General features: G+C 36.6%; 2 protein-coding genes across 2 annotated transcripts; one reads left to right on the top strand and one right to left on the bottom strand.

The window, feature by feature from the left end:
• Nucleotides 1-391: 391 nt before the first annotated feature.
• LOC137722828 (heat shock 70 kDa protein 1) lies at nt 392-3392 on the top strand. Its single transcript, XM_068461930.1, has 2 exons — nt 392-699; nt 1425-3392. The coding sequence occupies exons 1-2, from the start codon at nt 486-488 to the stop codon at nt 3155-3157; spliced, it is 1947 nt and encodes a 648-aa protein (XP_068318031.1). The 5' UTR covers nt 392-485; the 3' UTR covers nt 3158-3392.
• A 3440-nt stretch (nt 3393-6832) lies between these two features.
• Nucleotides 6833-9276, bottom strand: LOC137722487 (uncharacterized). Its single transcript, XM_068461495.1, has 2 exons — nt 9027-9276; nt 6833-8655 (listed from the first exon to the last, which is right to left on the bottom strand). Exon 2 carries the CDS (start codon nt 8511-8513, stop codon nt 7020-7022), a length of 1494 nt encoding a protein of 497 aa, XP_068317596.1. The 5' UTR covers nt 8514-8655; nt 9027-9276; the 3' UTR covers nt 6833-7019.
• Between the last annotated feature and the right edge of the window lie 15940 nt (nt 9277-25216).

The raw sequence follows: 25216 nt of genomic DNA on the forward strand, positions 1-25216 counted from the left end.
GACAGTTGCTTGTGGGAAAAGGTCTTAGAGTAAATTTCAAACACTTGTAATTAGGCAAATCTAGAAGGGGTTAAAAACCTAGGGTTTTCTTTATCACCACCGCCAATCTGGATTCCGACGTGGAGTGGGACCCCCTACGCGTAAAAGTGCACGGCGATGGTGGGAGCACTGCGAACCAATGAACCCAATAAGAAGCAACCGACCAACCCACAGCCGCGCGGACTGGAGCGCGGAATCTCAATCAAACATGACCACGAGTCTACGATCGTAACGTCAAAACAATCCCAGCCGTCCATTGGCCCCACATCCCACGGCTCCAAAACTCTAGGGTTATAGAACATTCTGGAATTCCAACCCCCCAAACTCTATATAAACCTCCTCGATACTCCTCTTCCTTTCATTCACTCTGCAAACCCTAGCAGCCACAGTTGTTTTTCGCCTTCTTTTTATTTCATTCACCGTCGACAAAACCCTAGATTGATACAATGGCCGGTAAAGGAGAAGGTCCGGCCATCGGAATCGATCTCGGCACCACATACTCATGCGTCGGTGTTTGGCAACACGACCGTGTAGAGATCATCGCCAACGACCAGGGTAACAGAACCACCCCGTCGTACGTTGCTTTCACTGATACCGAGCGGTTGATCGGAGATGCCGCCAAGAATCAGGTCGCCATGAACCCCATCAACACCGTCTTCGGTAAGATCTGAGCTCCTTGTTCTTTCTCTTTCAGTAGAATATGGATCTGTATTGTTTCTTTTGCTAGTTTCTGGATCTGTATTTTTGTTTAAATTAGCTTATAGATCTGTATTTTTGTTTAAATTTAGCTTATAGATCTGTATTCTCTTAGTAGTATGCGTTTAGATCTGTTAATGCTATTTGATTGCTTTTTGTTCATTGACTTTGTGAATGTGCATCGATTTGATTTGTGGTAGTGAGATTTATGGTTGCTGATTTAGATTGGATCTGTAGCTAACAATTTGGATCAGTGATTTGAAAGTTTTGAAATTTGCTTAGTAGATCTAGTAAAACAGGGTCTTAGTTCTGTAAAAGTATGACTATTTATTTGAAAATTATTTGAATTTTTTAATTAAGGTACATATCAATTGAAATGATGGAACCCAACTGATTATTTATTTGAAAATTATTTGAATTTTTTAATTAAGGTACTTATCAATTGAAATGATAGAACCCAACTGAATCTTTATGAACATAGATCTTATCTGGAAAGCTAAATTTTTTGTACAATGATTGATCTGTTAAAAACGTGGATTAGTATTGAATAAGATTACTTGATCTGTTAAAAACATGGATTAGTTGTATAGATTAATATTTTAAATAATTGTTTTGATAGTATGCTTACAGTGATTTGTTTTAAACTAAAGATGCGTATGTTGATAATCTTTGATTTGTTAAAATTGCAGATGCTAAGAGGTTGATTGGTCGTAGAATTTCTGATGCATCTGTCCAGAGCGACATGAAGTTGTGGCCATTCAAGGTTACCTCCGGCCCTGGTGACAAGCCCATGATCGGAGTCTCCTACAAGGGAGAAGACAAGCTCTTTGCCGCCGAGGAAATCTCGTCTATGGTTCTCATCAAGATGCGTGAGATCGCTGAGGCCTACCTTGGCAGCACCATCAAGAACGCTGTTGTCACAGTCCCTGCCTACTTTAATGATTCCCAGCGTCAGGCCACCAAGGATGCCGGAGTTATTGCTGGAATCAATGTCCTCCGTATCATCAATGAGCCCACCGCTGCTGCCATTGCTTATGGTCTTGACAAGAAGGCCACCAGCGTTGGTGAGAAGAATGTCTTGATCTTCGATCTTGGAGGTGGTACTTTTGACGTGTCCCTTCTCACCATTGAGGAGGGTATTTTCGAGGTCAAGGCCACAGCCGGTGACACACATTTGGGAGGAGAAGATTTTGACAACAGAATGGTGAACCACTTCGTTCAGGAGTTCAAGAGGAAGAATAAGAAGGATATCAGCGGCAACCCCAGAGCCCTCAGGAGGTTGAGGACATCTTGCGAAAGGGCGAAGAGAACCCTCTCTTCCACCGCTCAGACCACCATTGAAATCGACTCCCTTTATGAGGGTATTGATTTCTACTCCACCATCACCCGTGCCAGATTTGAGGAGTTGAACATGGATCTTTTCAGGAAGTGTATGGAGCCAGTTGAGAAATGTTTGAGGGATGCCAAGATGGACAAGAGCACCGTCCACGATGTCGTTCTTGTTGGAGGATCCACCCGTATTCCTAAAGTACAGCAGCTTCTTCAGGACTTCTTCAACGGCAAGGAGCTCTGCAAGAGCATCAACCCTGATGAGGCTGTTGCCTATGGTGCTGCCGTCCAGGCTGCCATTCTCAGCGGAGAGGGCAACGAGAAGGTCCAGGACCTTCTTCTGTTGGATGTCACCCCTCTTTCCCTCGGATTGGAAACCGCCGGAGGTGTCATGACTGTGTTGATCCCCAGAAACACCACCATCCCCACCAAGAAGGAACAGGTCTTCTCAACCTACTCCGACAACCAGCCCGGAGTCTTGATTCAGGTGTATGAAGGAGAAAGAACCAGAACCAGGGACAACAACTTGCTCGGGAAGTTCGAGCTCTCCGGAATCCCACCTGCACCCAGAGGAGTACCCCAGATCACCGTCTGCTTCGACATTGACGCTAATGGTATCTTGAATGTCTCCGCCGAGGACAAGACCACCGGACAGAAGAACAAGATCACAATCACCAACGACAAGGGCAGGTTGTCCAAGGAGGAGATTGAGAAGATGGTTCAGGAGGCCGAGAAGTACAAGTCGGAGGACGAAGAGCACAAGAAGAAGGTGGAGAGCAAGAACGCCTTGGAGAACTATGCCTACAACATGAGGAACACTATCAAGGACGAGAAGATTGGGGCCAAGCTGCCGCCGGCCGACAAGAAGAAGATCGAGGACTCGATCGAGACTGCCATCCAATGGTTGGACAGCAACCAGCTGGCGGAGGCCGATGAGTTTGAAGACAAGATGAAGGAGTTGGAGAGCATCTGCAACCCAATCATCGCCAAGATGTACCAGGGAGCTGGGGGGGACGGTGCCGGCCCAGTTGATGATGATGATGCTCCACCTAGTGCCAGCGGCCCAGGCCCCAAGATCGAGGAGGTCGACTAAGTTTTTTGCTGCAGGAGTTAAATGTCGTTTTTTGGGAATTATTATTTAGGTGTTTGGGAACTTAATATTTTTATGTTTTATTTGGGGCCTTGAAATTATATATCAATGCCTATTTTTCTATTTTGCGGAACCTTTTATGTTGTGCCGCTGGTAAATTTTTGCCCGGGGCTTATTTTTTCAACTTTTTAATTTGTACTTTTTAGCCAGTTTTAATGGAATATTCTTTTGGCTATAACATGTTTTTCTCTGTTTTGTTAGAATCTTTATTATACAAAAATAATTTATCAAATTTCTCTTAAATTGGAAAATTAAGTTTTTGAAATGGAACAGATTTCACCTCACATTTTTTCTTGACACTTGTTTTGACAAAAAAGGGTTTAGAGTTTGATTCTTGATGCTCATAAATTGATTCATGATGCTGATAAGGGAACAAATTTCAAGTTCGTAAGAAATACAGGACGTTTTAAGTTTGATTCTTAACGCTTAAAATTGAGTCATGATTCCGATAAATTGCGTGATGAACAGAGAGAAATTGAAATATCTACGAGTTTTTCTATTACTCGGAAGGGTAGGTGATGAAGTAACTGGTTGATTTCCTTTTTTTAAAAAAGATATTGAGTATTGACACGTATTTTGACTGTTATATTGACTATAACGACGAACGAAAAGATGGGTAGGTGGTAAAGTAACCGGTTGATTTCCTTTTAAAAAAAAAAGATATTGAGTGTTGACACGTATTTTGACCGTTATATTGACTATAATGACGAACGAAAAGATGATGATCACGCAATTCCTTGACTCTTTAACCATCCATTTGCAGTCCAATGGCACGGCATATCCGTGCGTGAACCAAAGTGTGGAGATACTGACTGAAGGCGGGAAGACTTGGAACCTGACATCAAAATACAATAGCCAACAAGGGGTCGCTTCAAAGAGGCCAGACGCCACCATTGACCTCTTCTCTGCCTGCCCTTGCCCTTTTAGCCTTACTTGCCTCCGCCAACTCCCCTGACGGACGAAGGTTGTCAAATGCAACCCTATCAAGTCATACAAATCAAGTTGTGGATAAATCCTTCACCTACTAATTCCAAATTCAAAAAGAGAAGGACTTACGAATTTACATTGTAACGAGCAACAACTACTTAGATCTTGATTAATTTGGTGATACACATTTTATACAAGAAAAATCAAAACTTGTGATATTTAATTTTCTATTTGTATAAGAAAAGTCGGAACTTGAGATATTTAATTTGGTGATTTACATTTTATAAAAGAAAAGTCAGATCCTTGAAGAGTTAGCTGATATTCGTACAAAGTTAGTCTCTAATCGAGTTTTTCATGACTTAATGTAGCAAACCCTTAAAAATGGTGTCCTTGAATTATTTAGTTTTCCATTTCTTTGTACTAGACTAAAAAAGAGAAGTGGTCAAATATCATATAAACCCAACATTCCGTTACACGCTAAATAAAGTCACGCGATTACATTTTTAACTTTAAGTCTCTTCTAACATTGAAAAAAAAAATGCAACACTAGATTGTGAGCTGGTCGACGAGTTTGATTCTTTAATACTATCATCATTGAAGTGAATAGCTACATTTGTTACCAACTTATTTGACAGCTACCTTTTTGTTCATGGTTGATCACTGTTGACCGCATTTCTGTAACAATAACACCACCATGAACCGAAATAACACAAATCACTTGTGCTTTTGGCGAATAAAGTGGAATTCCCCCAACCCATAGCTTTTAGGAATATCCAATGATTCAAATACAAAACCCTAATGTCACGTCGCCTTCCCAAAAAATATCTCCTCTCTTTGAAATTCCCTCAATTACCCTGCGGCTGCCACAATTTTTATTCTCATCAGAAAGCAAAGCCATTGGTGTGAAGGAGTTAAAAACCCTATTAAGAACCTTCCATTTCGAGTGCCGACTTCATTATAAACGGTTTGTAACTCAAGTCATTGTCCTGCTGTATAAAAATTGATTTGTAACTCAAGTCGTTAAGTGTGTACATTAAAGCAAGCAAGGTCTTGTATTTCCTTCTTTTCCCGAACAATAAGTCCCTCTTCGAATAAGTGGGTAGTGACAGCAATGCAAAATTGATAAGATATTATCCAAACGAAGAAGAATGCAATGATATGTAACTATGACACGTGTCCGGCTTCAAAGGATTTTGAAGTCTTGGTCAAACAACCCTAAATGAAATAGGAAGATTATATTCACACCTCAAATTACTTCTTCCATACCTTTTTAATTTTTTAATATTTTTTTATCAAATGTTAGTGGTGTGTAAATAATATTAAAAAATTAAAAAAGTGTAGGAAAAATAATTTGGGATGTATGAATATAATATCTCATGAAATATTACAAAAAATATTCGGATATCATATCCTAATTATTGAACTGATCAAATCAAATGTCGAAAATGATACTGATAAATGATCATTTACGCAAGTGAGATTTGAAATAAATTGATCATTTCAGTCAATTTTTCAAAATACATTGGAATACGTGATCATCGATTCATTGGCACGATGCCTCTTCAATACAGAACCAGTTCATACAACCACACTCAATTTTCTAAGCCATTGAAATATGTGATCATCTAAACCTAACATTCCGTTATACATCAAATAAAGTCACGCGATTAAATTTTAAACTTTAAATCTCTTCTAACATTAAAAAAAAAATGCAACACTAGATTGGGAGCTAGTTGACGAGTTTCGTGCTTTAATACCATCATCATTTAAGTGAATTGCAACCTTTGTTACCTACTCATTTGACAGCTACTTTTTTGTTCATAGTTAATCACTGTTGACCCCATTTCTGTAACAATAACACCACCATGAACCGAAATGAACACAAATCACTTGTGATTTTGGCGAATAAAGTGGAATTCCCACAACCCACAGCTTTTAGGAATATCCAATGATTCAAATACAAAACCCTAATGTCACGTCGCCTTCCCAAAAAATATCTCCTCTTCGAAATTCCCTCAATTACCCTGCGGCTGCCACAATTTTTATTCTTACCAGAAAGCAAATCCATTGGTGTGAAGGAGTTAAAAACTCCAACAAGACCTTCCATTTTGAATGCCAACTTTATTATAAGCGGTTTGTAACTTAAGTCGTTGTCCGGCTTTATAAGAAACGATTTGTAACTCTAAGTCGTTTTTCCCCAACAAAAAGTCCCTCTTCTAATAAGTGGGTGGTGACAGCAATGAAAAATTGATAAGATATCATCCGAACGAAGAAGAATGCAAGATATGTAACTATGACACGTGTCCGGCTTCAAGGGATTTTTAAGTCTTGATCAAACCCTAAATGAAATATTACAAAAAATATTCGTACATCATATCCTAATTATTGAACTGATCGAATCAAATATCGAAAATGATACTGATAACTGATCATTTACGCAAGCGATATTTGAAATAAATTGATCATTTCAATCAATTTTTCAAAAGACACTGAAATATGTGATCATGGATTAATTGGCATCATGCCCCTTCAATACAGAACCAGTTCATACAACCACACTCAGTTTTCTAAGCCATTGACACAGGCTATGAAAGTGAGAAAGTCATGTTCAATGGATCCACAAGGCAGATTAGTCTACAGTTTAACGACTTAACGGAATAAAAATCAAGAATTTTTTGACAAATCTATATAAAAAAAGAAAATAGTGAGAGTCAATTCATAACCAGATGCATAAATTAGTAGCAAAAACTGAAAAGACAAAGGTGAGCAGCACATTTCTGTTTCCTTCATGCAATACGCTTTGATGGTACAACAGTTAGTAGAACAATGCCCCAACCATGACAATAAACCCTTATAGACTTCTATAAATTGCCTAATTTTAAGTCAACATAAGATCATTGCCTCCGAGGTGAGGGCGTAGGCAAACACGAACCTCATGTTCTTCTGGCCCAGCGCGGAGTTTTGGAACCATAATCTCAAGCACAGAGCCTGGCCCATCGTAATAAGCTTCTATGTTAGCGTCTTCAGGAATGCGGGTGGCAAGCGGGATTTCTCTGACAAACTCTCCTGGGGAACAATGCTCAGAGGCTGGATCCGTAAGCATGAAAGTCCGATCATGTCTCTTGATGTATGGCAAGCGAGATGTGCTTATACAAGATACTTTAATGATGCCTTGAGTAAAAGTATTCCTCCAAGAAACTTTCACCCTTTGAAGATCAACAAAGGGTAAGCTGATGATGATTAAATAACCTGCATCATCCTCATAGATTGTTTTTGCAGCTGTAACAGGCCCGTAGACGTTCTTCATTACACCACTAAATTGATTTGGCCATTGCACCTCATTTGGGTGGGTTTCCATATCTGGGATTCGATCGGACAGAGGATTAACAGCCAGGTAGCAATCGTCATCATTCCCGTGGGGGAAAAACTCCTTCCTCCTCTTGCTGACAGGAGATAGGTCCATTCCATCAGGATTGTTGTTGTTAGATGGCTGGGTAGACAAATTGAGCCCAGACCCATTAAGAAGTTTCCTTGAGTGGGAATTGGGCGCACTCTTTGTTGCTGCAGGTGGCCTCTCAAGCTCGAAATCTGTATTCGGAAGGTTTCTCCAAGAACTAAAATCCCCTGCTTCCATAGGAATTGTGAAGTTCACATCCCTCCCAGTCAGTTCCATCCACCTTTTACGGTCTTCTTCATCAAGACCAATGAGATTAGGTGACCGAACAAGCTCAACCCCATGCACACACTGGGGGTTTGAAAGACCCCTATAATGCTTCCGCTGCATCCTGTGAGATCGAACAAAACCCTTGTCGACACTAAATGGAAACAGACGCTCCCCTTGGCGGGAATGCCCATTCATGTAGCTCCTTAGCTGCATCTTCCCCAAAGCATTCTCAGGCCTCTCCTTGAAAACCCACATGTACATGTTCTCCATGTCATGCTGAACCATGAAAACATCAAGCTTGAGATCAGATTTCTCAAACCCAGAAACACCATTACTGTCCCGGACGATTTTGGCCTTTGACTTCTCATTCAATGCGGGCTTGAAGTAAAAACTGAAGAAGAACCAAGCGCCCCATATGCTGTCTACTCGCTTGGCGAATTTCCGTCCAACCTTGGGCATTGTTAGCAAACTCTCAGTCTCATACACCTGTGGGCCAAGGCCAACATCTAGAATATCACAAGCGTCTGAATTCCACGAAGGTGGAGGTGGGCTGCGCTCGGCTGACAGGGGCAAATTTATATCAGGGGGGCCGGAAAGTATGATCTGTCGATTCATCTCCAAATCCAATTCGTCGTGAGAGGAAGCGCTGGAATCCATGGACAAGAGCGTGGACGGGTGGTGATTCTCCATTGACAGGGACGTGAGCATCGAATCTCCCGTTTCAGCTGAACAGCTCCTGGGTGGGGATTGTTGCTGGTGGATTGAATATTGCCATTTTTCCAAAAACAATTCAAAGAAGGAACAACATCATATCAATCAATCCCCACTGTATCTCCCCTCCATCAAAACCCTAGATTTATCAAACCAGATGAGAATTTCCTCACACACCCACATCAAATATTCAACAATATAAAACAAGATTCAATACCCCCAATAAATAAATTATAAATAGAAATAGAATTTCAGAAGAACTGATGGTCCATAATTTAAATTCAATCACAGAGGGAGAGAGATAAAAACGCTATACCAAAAATGTATCTAACCCTAGCCCAAGAATCTCCTGAATTCCACCAAACCCAGGTGGAAGACACTGAATCATACCCATCAAATCCATGATTTTTTTTTTTTTTTTTAAAGCACAAATTTTACAAAAACAAAGGGGCTAAAAATCCAGAGGACCCAGAAGCAGAAAAACGAAGCAGGGATCCTGAAAGAGATTACCTTTTGGGATAAGCATCGGGAAAGCGGAAGCAAGAGGGAACTCCAGAGGCGACCATGATGCTCATCTCCAGCATATCATCAACTACCATGTTTGCTCTTCTTCCACTTTTAATTATTTTTAATTTATCTGTAATTTTTAATTGTTAATTTAATTTAATTTTTGGGTTAGTTTGCCGTCCGAAAATACAGAGACATTTGGGGGAGGGTGAAAGAAAAATTGGATTTAGGGTTTGTTGGTTGGGGGAGGGTGGGTTGGGGAAGGGGAATGGGATTGGGAGTAGGAAGGGAAACCAGAGACGTGGGAGCATCTACTTATAGATTAAGAGGTGGTGGGTTAACGCCCCCATTTGGGCTTCCGTTACCGCCGTGAAGGTGCTTGCACTTTTGGCTTTATTTATTTATTTATTTTTTTTTTTTCCAAATTGTGCACTTTCTTTGGTTTTATATATATTTTAACTTTTTGAAGTGTTAATTCACTGAATTTAATTTAGAATTTGTAAGAGTTCTGTTATTCACGCACTTATTTTTACTATTCCACATCATTCTTAATTTTTGACCATTGGATTAAATGAATTAAAGAACATCAAATGATAGAAATTAGAAAGAATATGTGAGAGTTAAAAATGTGTATGTGGATAGCTTCGTCCATTTATAAAGAATTAATCGTACATACAACCATTTTCTTTTCATTGACAAATTCAAGATAATATTATTTATATTATTTGCGAACGAATATAACTTTATTTATTATGTTTTATTGTAATGATATGAGTTAACTCAAGTATCTTTTACTATTATTTATTCAGTATTTTGAGGGTAGTCAAGTTAGATAAAGTAGTGTGTTTCTGCATCCATATTTAAATGCTTTTTTTGTATGTTAGATCAATTTAAAAAAAAGTTATTTGTAAATAAAATTTGTATTTAATTTACAAGTTAAACTATAAAAAGAAGAATCTAAACTTAGGTGTAGAAAATGAGCACATTGGTCTTTAGCAAAATTTGGCTACACCCATGTCAATTGGATAAACCAAACAACTTGAAGAAATGTAAATGTTGATGCTAGTTGGAATTCGATAACGAAAAAGGGATATATTGCCATCGTAATCAGAGGCTCCAATGGAAGATTTATCGCTGCCACAAGACAAAGTGTTACGGCTTCGGGAGTGCATGAGGCTGAGGCAAAGGCGGTTTTAGAGGGGTGCAAGCTTGCTAATCATTTGGAGTTAAGCAATATTATTGTTGAGTCAGATTCGAAAGAAGTGGTTTCTAGCTTATGTACTTCCATTTATAACGGTAGGTGGGAAGCGTTTCCAGTACTATGGAAAGCAATGCAGTTGAAGGCGTCTTTCCAATAGTGTAGATGGTCCTGGGTCCCCCGCTCCGCCAATTTGGTGGCAGATAGATTAGCTTCTGTGAAGAACTCTGAGCAATTATACTTGGGTCGAAAGATCTCCATCTTCGATTGTACATATTCTGAACAAGGATGGCCTACCATGTCCACGCTAAGTTTTGTTTTCTTTGAGGGATTCGGGGTGACATGAGGTTATTTACCGATGTCGGTCGTGACCCTGTATCACTTGGTAGTTAGGTGGCTTTTTTATTGTAGGTTGTGTTAGTCCTCTGTGTGGGCTTTCCTGTTGTACTTTGGTTGTGCCCTGGTGTATTTCCAATTTACCCAAAAAGAAAAAAAAAAGACAACTTTAAGAACTAGGAATTCGGATTCTCTTTCTGAGAATTCCAAAGATTTGTGAATCGTGTTCGTTCATCATATATTATGCGATCATAAATTATTTTAAATATTTTTATTTAAAATTAAGCACAAACAGTACTTGACAAAAACTGACATACAATGTACGATAAACGGACACGATTCATGAATCCCTAAAATCTTCATCAAAAGAATCCAAAGAGGATCTTGTTGGAAGAAATAGACAATTCACATGCTTAAACTGTTTCACTTTATTAAGATAATTCAGCATGTGTTATCTTAATTAGAAACACTTAAATGTCACAATAATGAAGTGTTGACTTCTATTTTACCTTGGTCTTATCATTCTAACTCTTCTCTCTCTCTCTCTCCCTCTCTCTCCTAATATATCTACAATAGTTACCATTTTATTTTGAAAATTCTTTTCATGCATTTTGTTTTTGTTTTGGATAGACCGTTAGTGGATTAACTCAGAAAAAAAATGTTTTGGATAGATCGTTAGCGTTTGTTGCGCCGGACTATCTCGGACTGGATTAGCTTCAAGGACTAAGCTGGACTGGCTTAGACTAGACTAAATTGGACTAACTTAGTGAAGCGTTTGGTGCAGTATTGGACTAAGAAGCTGGATAATAACAAATTCTAATATTATTTTATTTAATATATAAATTATTAATATTTTATTATGATCTTATCTTTTTCTCCATCTTTTCCTACCATTTCCGTCCCACTCTTTTCCTCTTCTCTCATCGTCCCACCCTCTCCCTCTTTTTTTCCTCTCAGACCTCTCAATTCATGTCTCTTTCTCATTCCTGGTCAAACTCCTTATTGATTCCAGTCTCTATTTCTCTGTCCTCCCTCCCTCTCTAGCTATGCGTTGTTCGAACGGAACCTCACGGCTCTAATTTTCCCGACGAGTTGCAAGTTTCCCGATGTGTTTTTTGGCCAACCCTCATTAAATTGGATGAAGTTAGCACCGCCAAAAAATTCATCACCATCCCTGGACCGAGATCTTAGCTTTGCATGCTCGAATTTGTCATGGATTTGAAGAAGCCCAAACAGGCCGAGACTTCCAGGCCATTTTCCGGCTACATTCAACCACATTTTGGCCTCGATTCAAGTAAAATCGTAATCTTGTCACTCCCAGCTTCAATTTGGTATATTTTATATGAAAGTTGGTTGTGAAATGGATCTGAAAGAGAGTCGGGAAGTTAATGATTGATCTAGGTGACCGGCGATGACGAGGAGTCTGTCGGAAGTGGTCGTTGAGCATGACAAAGACGAGAAATAGAGGATAGTCTTAGCTAGTCCCATGGTTATTGGAGGGTCTCACTAAGACCTCTTAGTGAAGGGTTTTGTCCATGCTAGTCCCCTTTAGTCTCATTAATGTTAGTCCCAGCATGGAACAAACACAGTATTGACTAATAGCTAGTCCAGTCCGACTTAGTGAGGGCAAACAAACGCCCCTTAGTGGATTAACTCAGAAAAAAAAGAGAAGGTAGTCTATGAGAATTGAACTCACGTCAAGGCATATAGGCATAATTGCTTTCAGCATAATTGTTTTCCACCACTACGGTAAAACGTTATTTGTTTTTCATTTATATTTTACTAGCATATGCCTATATATTTTGTATGTGTGAATATTTTTAAAATGGGAAAGAGAGAGGGTGAGAGGGAAAGTGGGAGCGGGAGTGGAATTAGATTACTGGCCATAAAAAAAAAAATTGTGATAGAAGACTAAATAGTCATTCACCCTCTTTTGGTTGACAAATGGAGTTTTATTAATAAGTAATGCTAGAGAGACTAAAATTTTAAACTAAATTTGCAAACCAAATGATATGTCACTATTTAGAAATAAGCACGTTAATCAATGTTTAAATAACAATCATCAACAACCGCATCATTTGATTTGCAAATTTAATTAAAAAAATTTGATGCCTCTAGCATTATTCTTTTCTTAATAGTAGTTTAGATTAATAACTACCAATTACTATTGTTCATATCAAATAGAAATGTATCATATCCGTTCCCATAAAGGTCATAACCGTAAAAATGAGTTATATTTATCTCTATTAATTAATGAAACCTTCTTTGTCAACAAAAAAAGGGTGAAAAAACTACTTAGTCTTCTATCACACAAAAAAAAATGATGAGCAATAATGTAATTTCACAAGTCCAAATTTTGTTGTTTTTTATCGAAGCCTCACAGGTAATGTTAGAATACTTCCAATATTAAAAAAAACAAAAATAAAAATCTCTCACTCCCCCCACGTTCTCTCTCTCTCTCTCTCTCTCTCTCTCTCTCCCCCTCTCTCCTTCCCATTTTCTAAAAAAATGTGTTCATACACACAAAATGTGCAGGCAAATGCTAGTAATTACTAAATTAATCATCGGGTATTGCCCATAACAATACAACTAAGTAACAAAGTCTCATTAATTAACGAGTTATCTATTTCATCAATAAATAATATTTTTTTCTTATAATTAATGAAACAAATGTTTGATTACATGATGTCAAGCAACATTAACAAAAAATTATGAATGAAAGTAAAATATTATCAACCTAAGCATAAAACATCGACATCCAAAACCAAAAACTATGATTAAAAAAAAATAAAAATAGTCTATAACCAAACAATATTGAAATATAGGCATACCTTTTAGTTTTGGATGCGGGTGTTATGATTAAATTCTTGATTTGATAGTATTTTATTTTTACTATAATTAAAGAAAGAACAACATATTAGATAATTGCATCTTCTGTCCCAAAACACGATCTTTAAACCCTAAATCAAGAATCTGGTATTGGGAAACCATGAACTCGCAACTTAATACAAAGAATGATGTAAAATCCTTGATATGTTAACATTCATTTTCGACATTGTGGGAAATAAAAAATAAAAAAAAAATTCTAACCATCTAGAACGAAAAACAAAGAAAAATCTTTTGTCTTCGGCACCCATATTTGGTCTTTATTTGTCTCCTCTCTCTCTCTCCTCTCTTATTACTCATGTTTTTATGCAAAAATTGTCGCCATCAAAGTAGTCGTTGGGATAATCACTGTTTTTTGGTCTCACGTCCATAGCCAAACACAAAGGTTTTGGCTCCACTTGTCACTTCGATATGGGTTTGAAGCGCATGAAAGCTCTTACGTTGTGCCAGGTTTTGGTTTAGTCAGTAAGGTACTATGGTTTTAGTTGGTACGAAAATATGGCTATCTTCGGGATACATACTGGTAGTACTGTTTCGTCCCCTTAGTTTGATTTTGTTTAATAGTTTTCAGAAAACTCACTGGGAGTTTGATGGTTTTGGTTTTCCTGCTTACGAGAGTTCTTTCATTTTAGTTTTTTCTTGGTGTGCTGGATCTCTTTCACATCTATGTGTGAAATGGTGAAGATGCTTGATTTGCTGAGTTTACTTAAATTGGTGTTCTGGAACCATAGTGGTGATTAAGTGATGTTCGATCCATGGTATATCATACTGCACGTCTCAACATGATTTAAGAGTTTTTTTGTTCTCACATAATCACTGTAGGATATAAGAAAAGAAAACAAAAGAAATACATCGTTTGATTGATTGAATGAACTCTTAAAGATTCCTAATCGATCGAGTTCCTTCATTCCAAACACTACATATGTTTGTTAAGGAATCGATATGATCATTAATTTACTATGTGTGGCTCTCAACTCAAAGAAGAAAGTGTTGTCTTACCAGTCCATCTCCCCTTTTAGAATTTAGTGGTGGGCGTGGCTAACAGTCTTTGTTTGAGGGACCTCCCGGCCACTCCCCCCAAACACCCATAAATCTATCATCCCACCCAACGAAAAAAGTGGCATTGCTTTTTTTTATATATAATGTTCAACGTTGTGGTGCACATTCAATATTTTTTTCAACTTTTGTTATGGTTCACGTAACAAAAGATAAGGCTCTCTCGTATCTCTGTTGCATTTTAAAATGGATAGGGTGACATAGAGCAGGTATGATTGTTGAGCTTTATATGTGGACTAATATGTTTTGATACCATGAATAAAATTGGGATTCCATCATAAAACAAATGGATAATATGAGGAATACTCCAACTTATTTATAAGCTCTTGCATGGTTTGCTCCCTCACTAATGTGGGACTTTGTCTTTACATTCTCACAAAACTAGTGACTAATTAAGCCCATTTTATTGAGGCTTGTTTCAGTTATTCTCACGTGGTCGGTATGTGTATAATTCACATCTTGCTCATCTTGTGATTGATCCTATGAAGCAATACAATATCGCTATCATAGATAGCTTTAGTGGGCAAAATAAATAATACATGTACATTATTATTGCAGCGTCTCATACCAACAATACAACGACATGTGTAAATTTTACACTACATAACGTCGTATCATTGACACAAAACGTCATAATAATTGTGTACAGATGCCATCCAAGTCCATCTTCCTAATGGGATCACATTTGATGAAACAAATATTGTATAATTGCATTTGTCCCACATATGCAATAATGTGCGATAATGGCTTCATGGTCCATTAACTGCAAAAAGCAAATAGTCACAAGCAAACACAGTTTCCTCATATGCTTACCACATAAAACTATATTTCAATTTTATAGTGTTATTAAGTACAGAATCATCTACACTTTTTTTAATCTAGGGTGCAAAGTTTTGTTACTCCAATCCAATTATCACACAGCTCATCTACACCTTTACTTTTTTATTTATTTGTTTTTCCCTTGGCTTTTTCTCAGCCTTTTTTTTTTTGGAGTCAAATTCAAAGACGCAAGCAAATAGAATACATGCAATAATGTAAGGTTCATATTAAGTACATCCCACCTAGTCTGAGAAGGACTTACGTAGTACAAGTTTATCAAGAAAAATAAAAGAAAAACTAATGAAAAATGGTTTGAAAACTATGAATTTTAACGATAAGGACAAAATAAAGGGTAAAATAAATAGTACCAGGATTGACTTTTTAGTATAAAAATATGATTTTTTTGTTAAAATGAACAGTACCGTAAACTTTTCGTTAAAATTCGTAAAAATAAATTCTAATATTGCTAATATTTTCAATATGAATAAAGTAGAATGGGCACTATTACATCGAGTCGCTTGACAAGATAGTTGTGGCCCGTGGCGAAGCATAGAGGTGCAAGGACGTACGACTGCACCTTCAGTTATCAAATCAAATTAGTCAAAGGTGTGCGTTTATAGGCTCATGCTAAAGTTTCAATCAACTCCTGTCAATAGAAGCGAATACAATAAAAAATATTCTATTGTATAGATGTATAGATTTTTGAGAGATACATATTTATATTCGGATTTGGATCCTCTCCGGATCCCCTTCCTGGGGATTCCGGGAATCAAGGCACAAAAACCGTTCATCAAAGATCGTGAGGTCACAATTAAATGTTTTTTACGTAAAACGAGATTGCTTTACTTTTAAAAATATAAAAAGAATTTAATTGTGACGGCACGATCTTTGATGAATGGTCTTTGTGCCTTGATCTCCGAGATCCCCAAGGAGGGGATCCGGAGAGGATCCAAATCCCTTATATTTGCTCCTAAGACCCACATTTTCGCCCTTCTGTTAGGCTATTGCTTCTCTGCTGCGGCACCGCTACATTCTGCTTCTCTGCTGCGGCGGTTCTGCGTGTTGCCCTTTTTTTTTAACACCCGGATCAAAACAACGTCATTTTGAACCTTGGAAACAAAATGAAACGGCAATTCCCCGCTCCCATCACCGTTCTATCTCCTTCCAATTGTTCAATTCAGTTTCCTCAATTTGTCATTTTTGATTGATTAGTTGGAAACATATGTTTTCACACACCCATGAATCTTCCAAAGGAATTGGTGAAGATCGGGAGGCGTGGAAGCTACAAATTAGTGTATAAGCTTCTTATATTGAATTTGGTGTTACCAATTGCAACCACTTCGGTGGATTGAGCATTTTTTGCTATGAATACTATCAAAACACCACTGTGTAACGAAATAGGAGATCAATAGTTGAGTGACAGTTTGATTGTTTACTTCAAGAGAGATGTTTTTGCATTTATTGATAATGAGCCTATTATGCGACATTTTTATGATGTGAAATCTCTCCAGCAACAGTTGTAACTTGTTTGTATTGATAAATTATAAACGACAATAATATTGTCTACTGTCTAAAAAGATTTAGTTGTCTACATTTTTTTTGAACCTTGCACCCTTTAAAATTATGTACCTTCTCTCGTCAATTTCTGGCTTCACCAATGATTGTGGGATGCGAGTAACTAGTTGGCTGGCACAATACAATCGATCAACTGACCACTCATGTCCCCAAGATTTGTCTTATGTTATTTGTATAATTAAATGTCCTTGTACCAAACATTTTTGTGCGTTATAACTTATCAAATTATGAATCAAAACTTTTTGTTTACATAACGATATATTTAAACTAAAGGGTGAAAGAATAAATTAGTATCGAAATTGTGATTCAATTGATTCGAACTTAAAATATCTCAAATATAAGTGATTCAATATTTTCACGTAACGAACAGCCCTGAGTAGAACTTATGATTCACAAAACGTAACATGGACATATGATAAGAGCACATAGTTTTACATGATCTATGAGTATGAGCAGATTCCTGGAAAATATGGAAAAGTATAAGTGCAGTCTCATCAGGACAAACACTTTATAGGCAGGCACCGACTCAAAAGTTTAAGGACAAGGATTGTCTACCCTCCCACTTTCGGTGCCCTTTTGTGCCCTCCTGTTTTGGGTGGTCACGGTTAAACCACGTCAACATTTTATATTGTTTTTTTTATAAAGATAATACGACAAAAAATGAATAGTAATATAAAATATTGACGTGGCTTAACCGTGACCACACAAACAGAAGGACACGAAATGACACCTAAAGTAGGAGGGCAGACAATCCTTGTCCAAAGTTTAATGGGAACACACGACACAGACCATAAAAACCCTTGAAAAATTGTTGAGGGCACAAACAAAGGGGAATGAAACTGGATCTTCAATAATTTCCACTTTAAATTAAAAAATTAAATGGTTTCTTTTATTTAATCATGAAAATGCAGAATAATGGCCACATATGTCTGTGACTCTGTATAAAAGCCAGCCTCAGATATCACCTACTGTATAATTCAGGTGCCTTCTGTTTGTGAGAGTACAGTGGAAGTGTGCGTGGAACAGTGGAACTTACCTGGCAAGAGTCGAGTTCCTTCTTCCAGGCACGTACGAGGAAAATGTGGAACATGGGACCGCCTGGCTCTTTTAGTGATTAATTTAATTATTTTTAAAAGCAAGCATGTTCTTGCTACTTAACATTACAATCTAGTGTTAATCATCTTTACTTGTAAGTAAGAAGTCTTAGATTCGATTTTTGCTAAAGGCAAATTTGAACCACATTATTGCTAGCTTATTATAAAGATTAGTCCATTCCCTCCACCCTTTTATTATAGATAACATCGTTTGTTTAAAAAAAAAAAAAAAAAAAAAAAAAAAAAAGTAGGTTCATTTCACTTGTATGTTTGAATTTCTGAGTTTTCAAAATTTGACTTCGATTTGGAATCAATACAGATCAAGTCAAATCTTTATAAAATGATATGATTTTGAAACTATATCATTTCATTTCTTCAACATGATTAGCAAACAGTTTTTAGATTTAGTTTCTAAAATAAACGAAGAAGAAAAAACTTAATACAACACCATAATTATCAAACGATTTCTTAACAAGAGTACGAAGGAAGTTGAAGTGGAATATCATGATGTTTGTTGGTAGAAACCTTGTGAGCATCTCCACCAGTTGGTGGAGGGCAATAGCAATTGGAGAGCAACGACAATAAAGTTGCCTCACTATTCACTCTAAACAGTAAATATTTTTGTGTGAGTCCATTCGTTTGAAAGGAGGAAGGACAAGGGCAAAGGTGATTACTATTCACAAACATATTTTTTTTTTTTTTTTAATGTTTTCTTCGTCATATCTCCACATATCATTATTGTCGTAATTTTATACGTGTAATTTGTAAGTGTTGAACTATGTAAGATTTTTAAAGTGTGAATTTGTAAGTTTTAAATTTTTTACATAATTTTTTATAGTTAATTAATCCTAACTGTTGAACTGAACAATTTTTTGAAATTAAAGGTGATGAGTCGATTTTATACTATATATTTTACCCTATTCTTAGTATTATTTTATTGGTTATTTTGTGAGAAGTTTGATACTTTGAATTATATTTCCAATGTAGGACATTCGATTTTCTCTGGAGCAAAACATGATGAAACAGATGAATTTTGGAGTGATTCAAATTGGTGGACGTTCATGTGTCTCTCAACTTATTCATGTCAAATTTCATAATTTTCTACCCAACGGTTCATTTATGGCAATGAAATAAAGGAGTGGCACACAATACTGTCAAAGTGACGTTTTGGGTTTATTTGGGCTTTTTGACATCTTTTGGGTTCGAGGCCTTCTGTAATTATGTTCGGGAGATCTCAAGCTTTAATTCAAGTCATTTTGGGCCTGTTTTGGAGTCCTGGAAGTCCAAAACGTGCCTGATTTGTGGCAGAGCAAATTTCCCAAAGTCAGAATAGGAATGCATTTCCTAGTTATCTTATTTTATTATGTTTCCTAGTTTTTAGAAGATATTTTCTCAAGGATTTTAATTATGTAGTAATATAAATAAGACTTTTTAGCTATTAGGGTTTTTTAGGGGGGAGAGAGAGGAGAAGAATGCATAATATTTTGGAGAACTTTGCTAGGCTTTGACGATTTGTATTTCAAGGTGTTTTCTATCCTTATTTTTAATAATATTTTGTTTTATGATTGTTCTTAACTAATTTCCATCTGCTAGGGCGAGGCCACGAGTCTTAGCAAGAATATGTAGTTTCTTTTTAATTTACTTATGATATTATGCATGCAGATTTGAATTATTAATCACCGGTTTAAACTATCTAATTATCTTAATACTTAGCTACCATTAGGATCTTTAGAAAAGTAATTTGATGCAATTTTGGAAGGAGGTCGGTCCCTGAAATTCACGAAGGCTTCTTGTGGTTAATATGTGCAAGTTCACTTAAGATGAATATCACGTCTTAAGAGTTGTATGGTTTCACAAAAGGTTTCACAAAGCTTAATGAGTCATACATGTTTAGATTTGATTTGAATACCACAGATGGGTTGCATATTTAATATACGCTTTATGTTGGGGGTCCAAGTAGGCATACTTTAAGAAAACCTAACCTTCAAAATATGCATGTGTAATTCATAAGTAATTGGAAGAATTATATAGGATTGTTAAGGTGACAGCGGAACCCTATGCTTTTACAATTTAATTTTCAAAAATTGTTTTCTTTTAGTTTATTTTATTTTGTCACTTTATTTAATTATTTTCTATTAAATTCGTTTTTATTATTTAAAATCACAAAATCAATTTTTTCCAAAACTTTGTTTTAAGTAATTAATTAAGATTTGGTTTGATACAAATTACTCATTCAATCCCTGTGGAGAACGACCTTACTTGAGTTGTTATACTACAATTACCTTGTACTCTTGCAAGTATTTAAAGTGTTTTTATCCTTACTTTTGCAGTGGTAAAAATCCATATCAAAAGGCTCACAAAGAGCCATGTGGGTGGGGAAGTGGGAGAGCTGGTGAACATTTCATGGAGTGTAATAGACAACAGCAACTCTAGGCCTCACGTGGGGGGTAGGGATGGGCAACAGTTATGACGGGCGGGTAATCACAGTTATTTACCCATAACCATTTATATTCATACCCGCATAACCGTTTACCCGTTGGGTAATTGCATAAACGGTTATACTCATACCCATAACCGTTTATAAACGGTTAACCATACCCATAACCGTGTACCCATTTAACCATAACCGTTTACCCATTTAACTATAACCATTAACCCATTTACCCGTTTATCTTTTTATTTTTTATTTTTTTTATTACCCATTTACCCATTTTTTCACCCGTCAACATGTTTTTTTAAACAACTTGAAAATTACAAAAGAAAAATTGTCATAATTTTCGTTTTCTGGCAATTAAACACCGTTATAGGTACATTAGCATGCATTTCCCTATTTTAGACGATTAGACATAATAAACATGTAACATGTATGGGATACATAGAAAAGTATTGGATACAAAACACGTAATATGTATGGGTCAACAAAGACATAATAACTGAGTAGATTCCAGTTTGATGTTTTCAATGGGCTTACAGAGGTCTCAGAATCGAGTAAAGGCAAGTTTGCGACTTAGCAGCATGTCTACGAATGACGAATCACACTTGTTGTCTCATGCATCCTCAGCTGGTCTGGATGTAACAACTATAGTTCCAGCTTCCTTCAACTGTGATATGCGGCCAATGCTATTGATATGTGACCAAAAAATAGGAATAGAAGCCGAATCAAGTTCACTCGAAGCACATCAAGAATACAATCCTGAAAAATAAAGATTGGATGAGCTTCTGTGACATAAATTGAGGAACTATAGCAGGTAGCTGAAAGATTGGTGGAGATGAGAGAGAGGGCAGCGATGAGGGAGAGATGAGCAAGGGACGGGCCGTTTGAGACTCTTAGTCCAGCGGAGAGATTGAAAATTTAGGGTTTTTATATTTATTTTTTATTAAATTTTACATATATTAAATTAAATGGGTAAATGAATACCTGTTATAACCACGTGTAATACTCATAACCGATGGATATCCGTTATAACCGCGGGTAATGCCCATAACCGTTCATTTAAATTTCACGGATAAACGGTTATACCCATAACCGTTTGTTCATCTAAACGGTTACCCATAACCGTAATCGTGAACTTTAAATGGACAGGTAATCGCGGTTACCAAAATACATGGGTATTTTGCCCATCTCTAATAGGGGGCCCTCACTGTCTATCTGGGCTTCAAATAGGGCGCAAGCCCTTGCAGCTGCCTTCAACCCAATTGGCTCTCATTTTGTAGACTAATGAAGGAGATTTTTGGCGTGAAAGGCAACTCAACCCATTTGTTCTTGCAATGGGATGACTGGAGGAGTTGTGGAGCATTTAAGATGCAACATCAGCAACGTCGGCGGCCTATATGTGTCGTCGGCAACGACAAGTAACACGTGAAGTGGAAACCTGAAAAGGAAGAGGCATATGCAGATCAAGGCCGTTCCCATGATATTCCGACACGTGTTGCAGATCCAAACGAAAAAAATACATAAAACAAACAAAAAAAAATTAATAAAAAAAACTTAGGAAAAAGAAATATTTATAAAATATTTCTGTGTAATAATTAAAAAACCACAATAATTGAGGCAACTCGTACGGGCTATAATAAGACGTTGAAAACGAGGTGTGAAGATTTCTGGAGGGAGGATTGGTGGCATTTGGGATCCTACTCGACTCCACACATACGAAAAGTGCAGAGCTTTTTACATGGAAAAGCAACATCTTACTAACAAGTTGAAACCATCTTTTGGTTTTTGAGAGTTTGTTGGAATCAAATCTTTATAGGTATCATCATCCATGATGTATTGGATTAGAAACAAAGCGCTTAGTTGGACTAATAGCAATCTGCCAACTTGTCATCTTAATTTTATACTTAATTTTAATGTTAATTTTGTTGTTTACATCACTAAGTATCACGATTAGTGGTATTTATCCTTATTCGTTAGTAGGATGGCTTATGTTCACTCTCATGAACAAAGAGTTTAAACTAAATTATTATGATTGATATATTATGTGTCCAAATCCCCCACTATTTAATGTGAATATGTTATTGTATTAAAAAAAATAAAGATGAAACACGACAAATTATTCTATTTATTTGTTATTTTTACTTTTTGAACTGTTTTCGGAAGAATTACATGTGAGGGAACAAGAGGTGCTTTTCAAACAACGAATAAGCAACGGAAGTCGGTAATTATGTTGATGCGACTACAAATTGGTTTGATACAACTTAAGTTATGAACGTATTTTAGGTCAAAGTAGGAGGCTAGAAAGGTGTTGTGACATGAAGAGAATGTGAGAGAGCAATATTAGCAGTGCCTTGACCTTGAGTATGCCCTATGCCTAGTTAGGGTTGATTCTATTTCAACTATATGTTTTGAGAATTGTTATTAGCACTTCAGAAATCTCATTTAGCATTTCAAACTTTCTATAATTAGAAAGGAAAAATATACTTGTGAAGAATGTATACTGAAATTTTTGGAGTGCTAATAACGGTTCCCTATGTTATACTCATCACAAATTCTAGTATCTACCATCTGGTGTCAATGAATATGCAATTACGGGAAGAATATCCCTTGATCAAAAGGAATCCCTATGGGCCCATCTAACATAATAGAAAATATAAACATCGTTGGAATTGTTCAACCGACCTAATGTTGGAGCAATATTAGAAAATATGAAAATAACATAAAAATTCCAATGATAATAATCATAAAGAAAATAACAACATCAATAGTATACAAGATTAATATAAACAACTAGAGATAAAGTTAGAAAAACTAACAAACTTGAAGATTGAGGCTTGCATAAATGCAATGTCCTAAAGATAGAATTTCGCCCCTACTCTTGTGCTTGTAGTTCGGTAGGCGTCCATCTCCCAGGATTCAACAATCTATAATCCGAAGTCAAAGAACTTCAATATTCGAACTCTGGTGAATTTTGTATATCTGTACTCTCAAGACACGACTCGGAATTTGACTACAAAGCATGAGAGAAACAAAGCGGGGAAACCCTATTTCTCAAGAGTAAAAATTAACTCTAATTTTCTATATCTAATACCAATGGTTTCATGGGTTTAAATAGAATCCAATTTCTACTTATTAAAGAGATGTAACTTTTCATCTATAAGTATACATCACTTATCAAGGGAATACACCTAAACAACATAACCTTTCTAAGAAATTGGTTAACAATATTTTTCATTCAATTATTAAATATTTCATATTATAATATATAATTTCCAACACCTAGCTCTGGGATTAGTTGATGGGACTGTATGTTCGGATTGACCAAACTTGCCACCGGGCTTAGAACGCGGTTGGGTTAGGGTAATTAGTCATTGGAAGTCTTAACGAACAATTTCTGGTACTGTTCATTTTTAACGTTAATGATATTTTTACTCTAAAAAATCACTTCCGATACTATTCACTTACAACAACTTTTTGTCCTTTTGGTTAAAACTCAAAGTTTTCAAGTCTTTTTCATTAGTTTTTCCTTTCGTCAATCAAGTTCAGCTTATACTCCTCTTAACAAAGAAAATTTCGAGTGTAACATGTGTACACAATCATTTACTTATCTTTTCAGGTGTAACAGGTGTATACAATCATCTACCTATCTTTCTCATTACTGAAATTATGTGATCAATGGAGGAGCAAGAATTGTGGTCCAGGAGGGGGCCAACACGCTTTTCTTATTTTTAAAAATTTAAGCATATCTTGCTTCGACTAACTTTCGTTTAGGTTTTGAATGATGAGTATCCACAAATCTAGGACCTAAACTTGCGATATTACGCCCACAGAATAAGTGAGGGAGTCATAAATTTTGGAATGTGATTTCCATACTTCTTTTTCTCCTTCTACACTATATTCATTCTAACTATTAAATTGAATATGTGTAAGAATGAGAAAAAAAATATGTGTAAAAATCATTTTCCTAAATAATATAATAAAAAAAAATTGTGTAAAACCATAGAGAAAGCTTCAAGGAATAAAACAAGGGTAAAAAAATGAACCCCAAGTCTCTCAACCTCCTCTTTCTCGCTATCCTCCTCAAAGCTCCATGGTTGCCAGCCTCCTGAACTCCACCAGAGCCTTGAGCCTACGAAAAAAAACTCAAAGCACATCATGGTATTAATTTTTTGAACTTGAAAAAAAAAATAAAAAGGTCAAGATAGGCCTGCAACCATTGTAGTCCTTTCATTGCTCCGCCGGTGCATGTAATGAGAGAAATATATACATGATTATATACGAACAATGAGAGAGAAGTTTTTCTACTTTCCAACCTATCATCCATGCATAACTTATATCTCAAGTTTTGATCCAATCTGTCTGTGTTGCACCCCTATTTCTAAACTACACTTTTAGAGTTTGGACTGGATCAAGTCACCAAATGTTTGTGATGGGCCAAGTTAACTTGATTGGGCTTCTTCACAATAAGACCCATATGCTATTGAGCAACAATGTTGACTTAATTTCCGCAGTGTTTGGACTGCTAACTTGATGATATTTGACTAAATTCTATTATCCATCCTTACGTAAATTAATCCTATTATCTTATTCCTAAATACAGCTTGTAACAAAGTCGTTTTCTTTTTATCCGTAACACCTACGTTTAAACAAAGCATATTTTAAAGCCATTATTTTGTCACAATGTCACAAGACAAAATCTCAAACCTCTCCAGATCACCTATAACACGAAGCCAATTTTAACATGCCCAAATCCTCCCCTCCATCTCCCACCATCTCTACCTCTCATCTTCCCACC

This window comes from Pyrus communis, chromosome 17, assembly GCF_963583255.1.
Source record: "Pyrus communis chromosome 17, drPyrComm1.1, whole genome shotgun sequence".
NCBI classification, from domain to species: Eukaryota; Viridiplantae; Streptophyta; class Magnoliopsida; order Rosales; family Rosaceae; genus Pyrus; species Pyrus communis.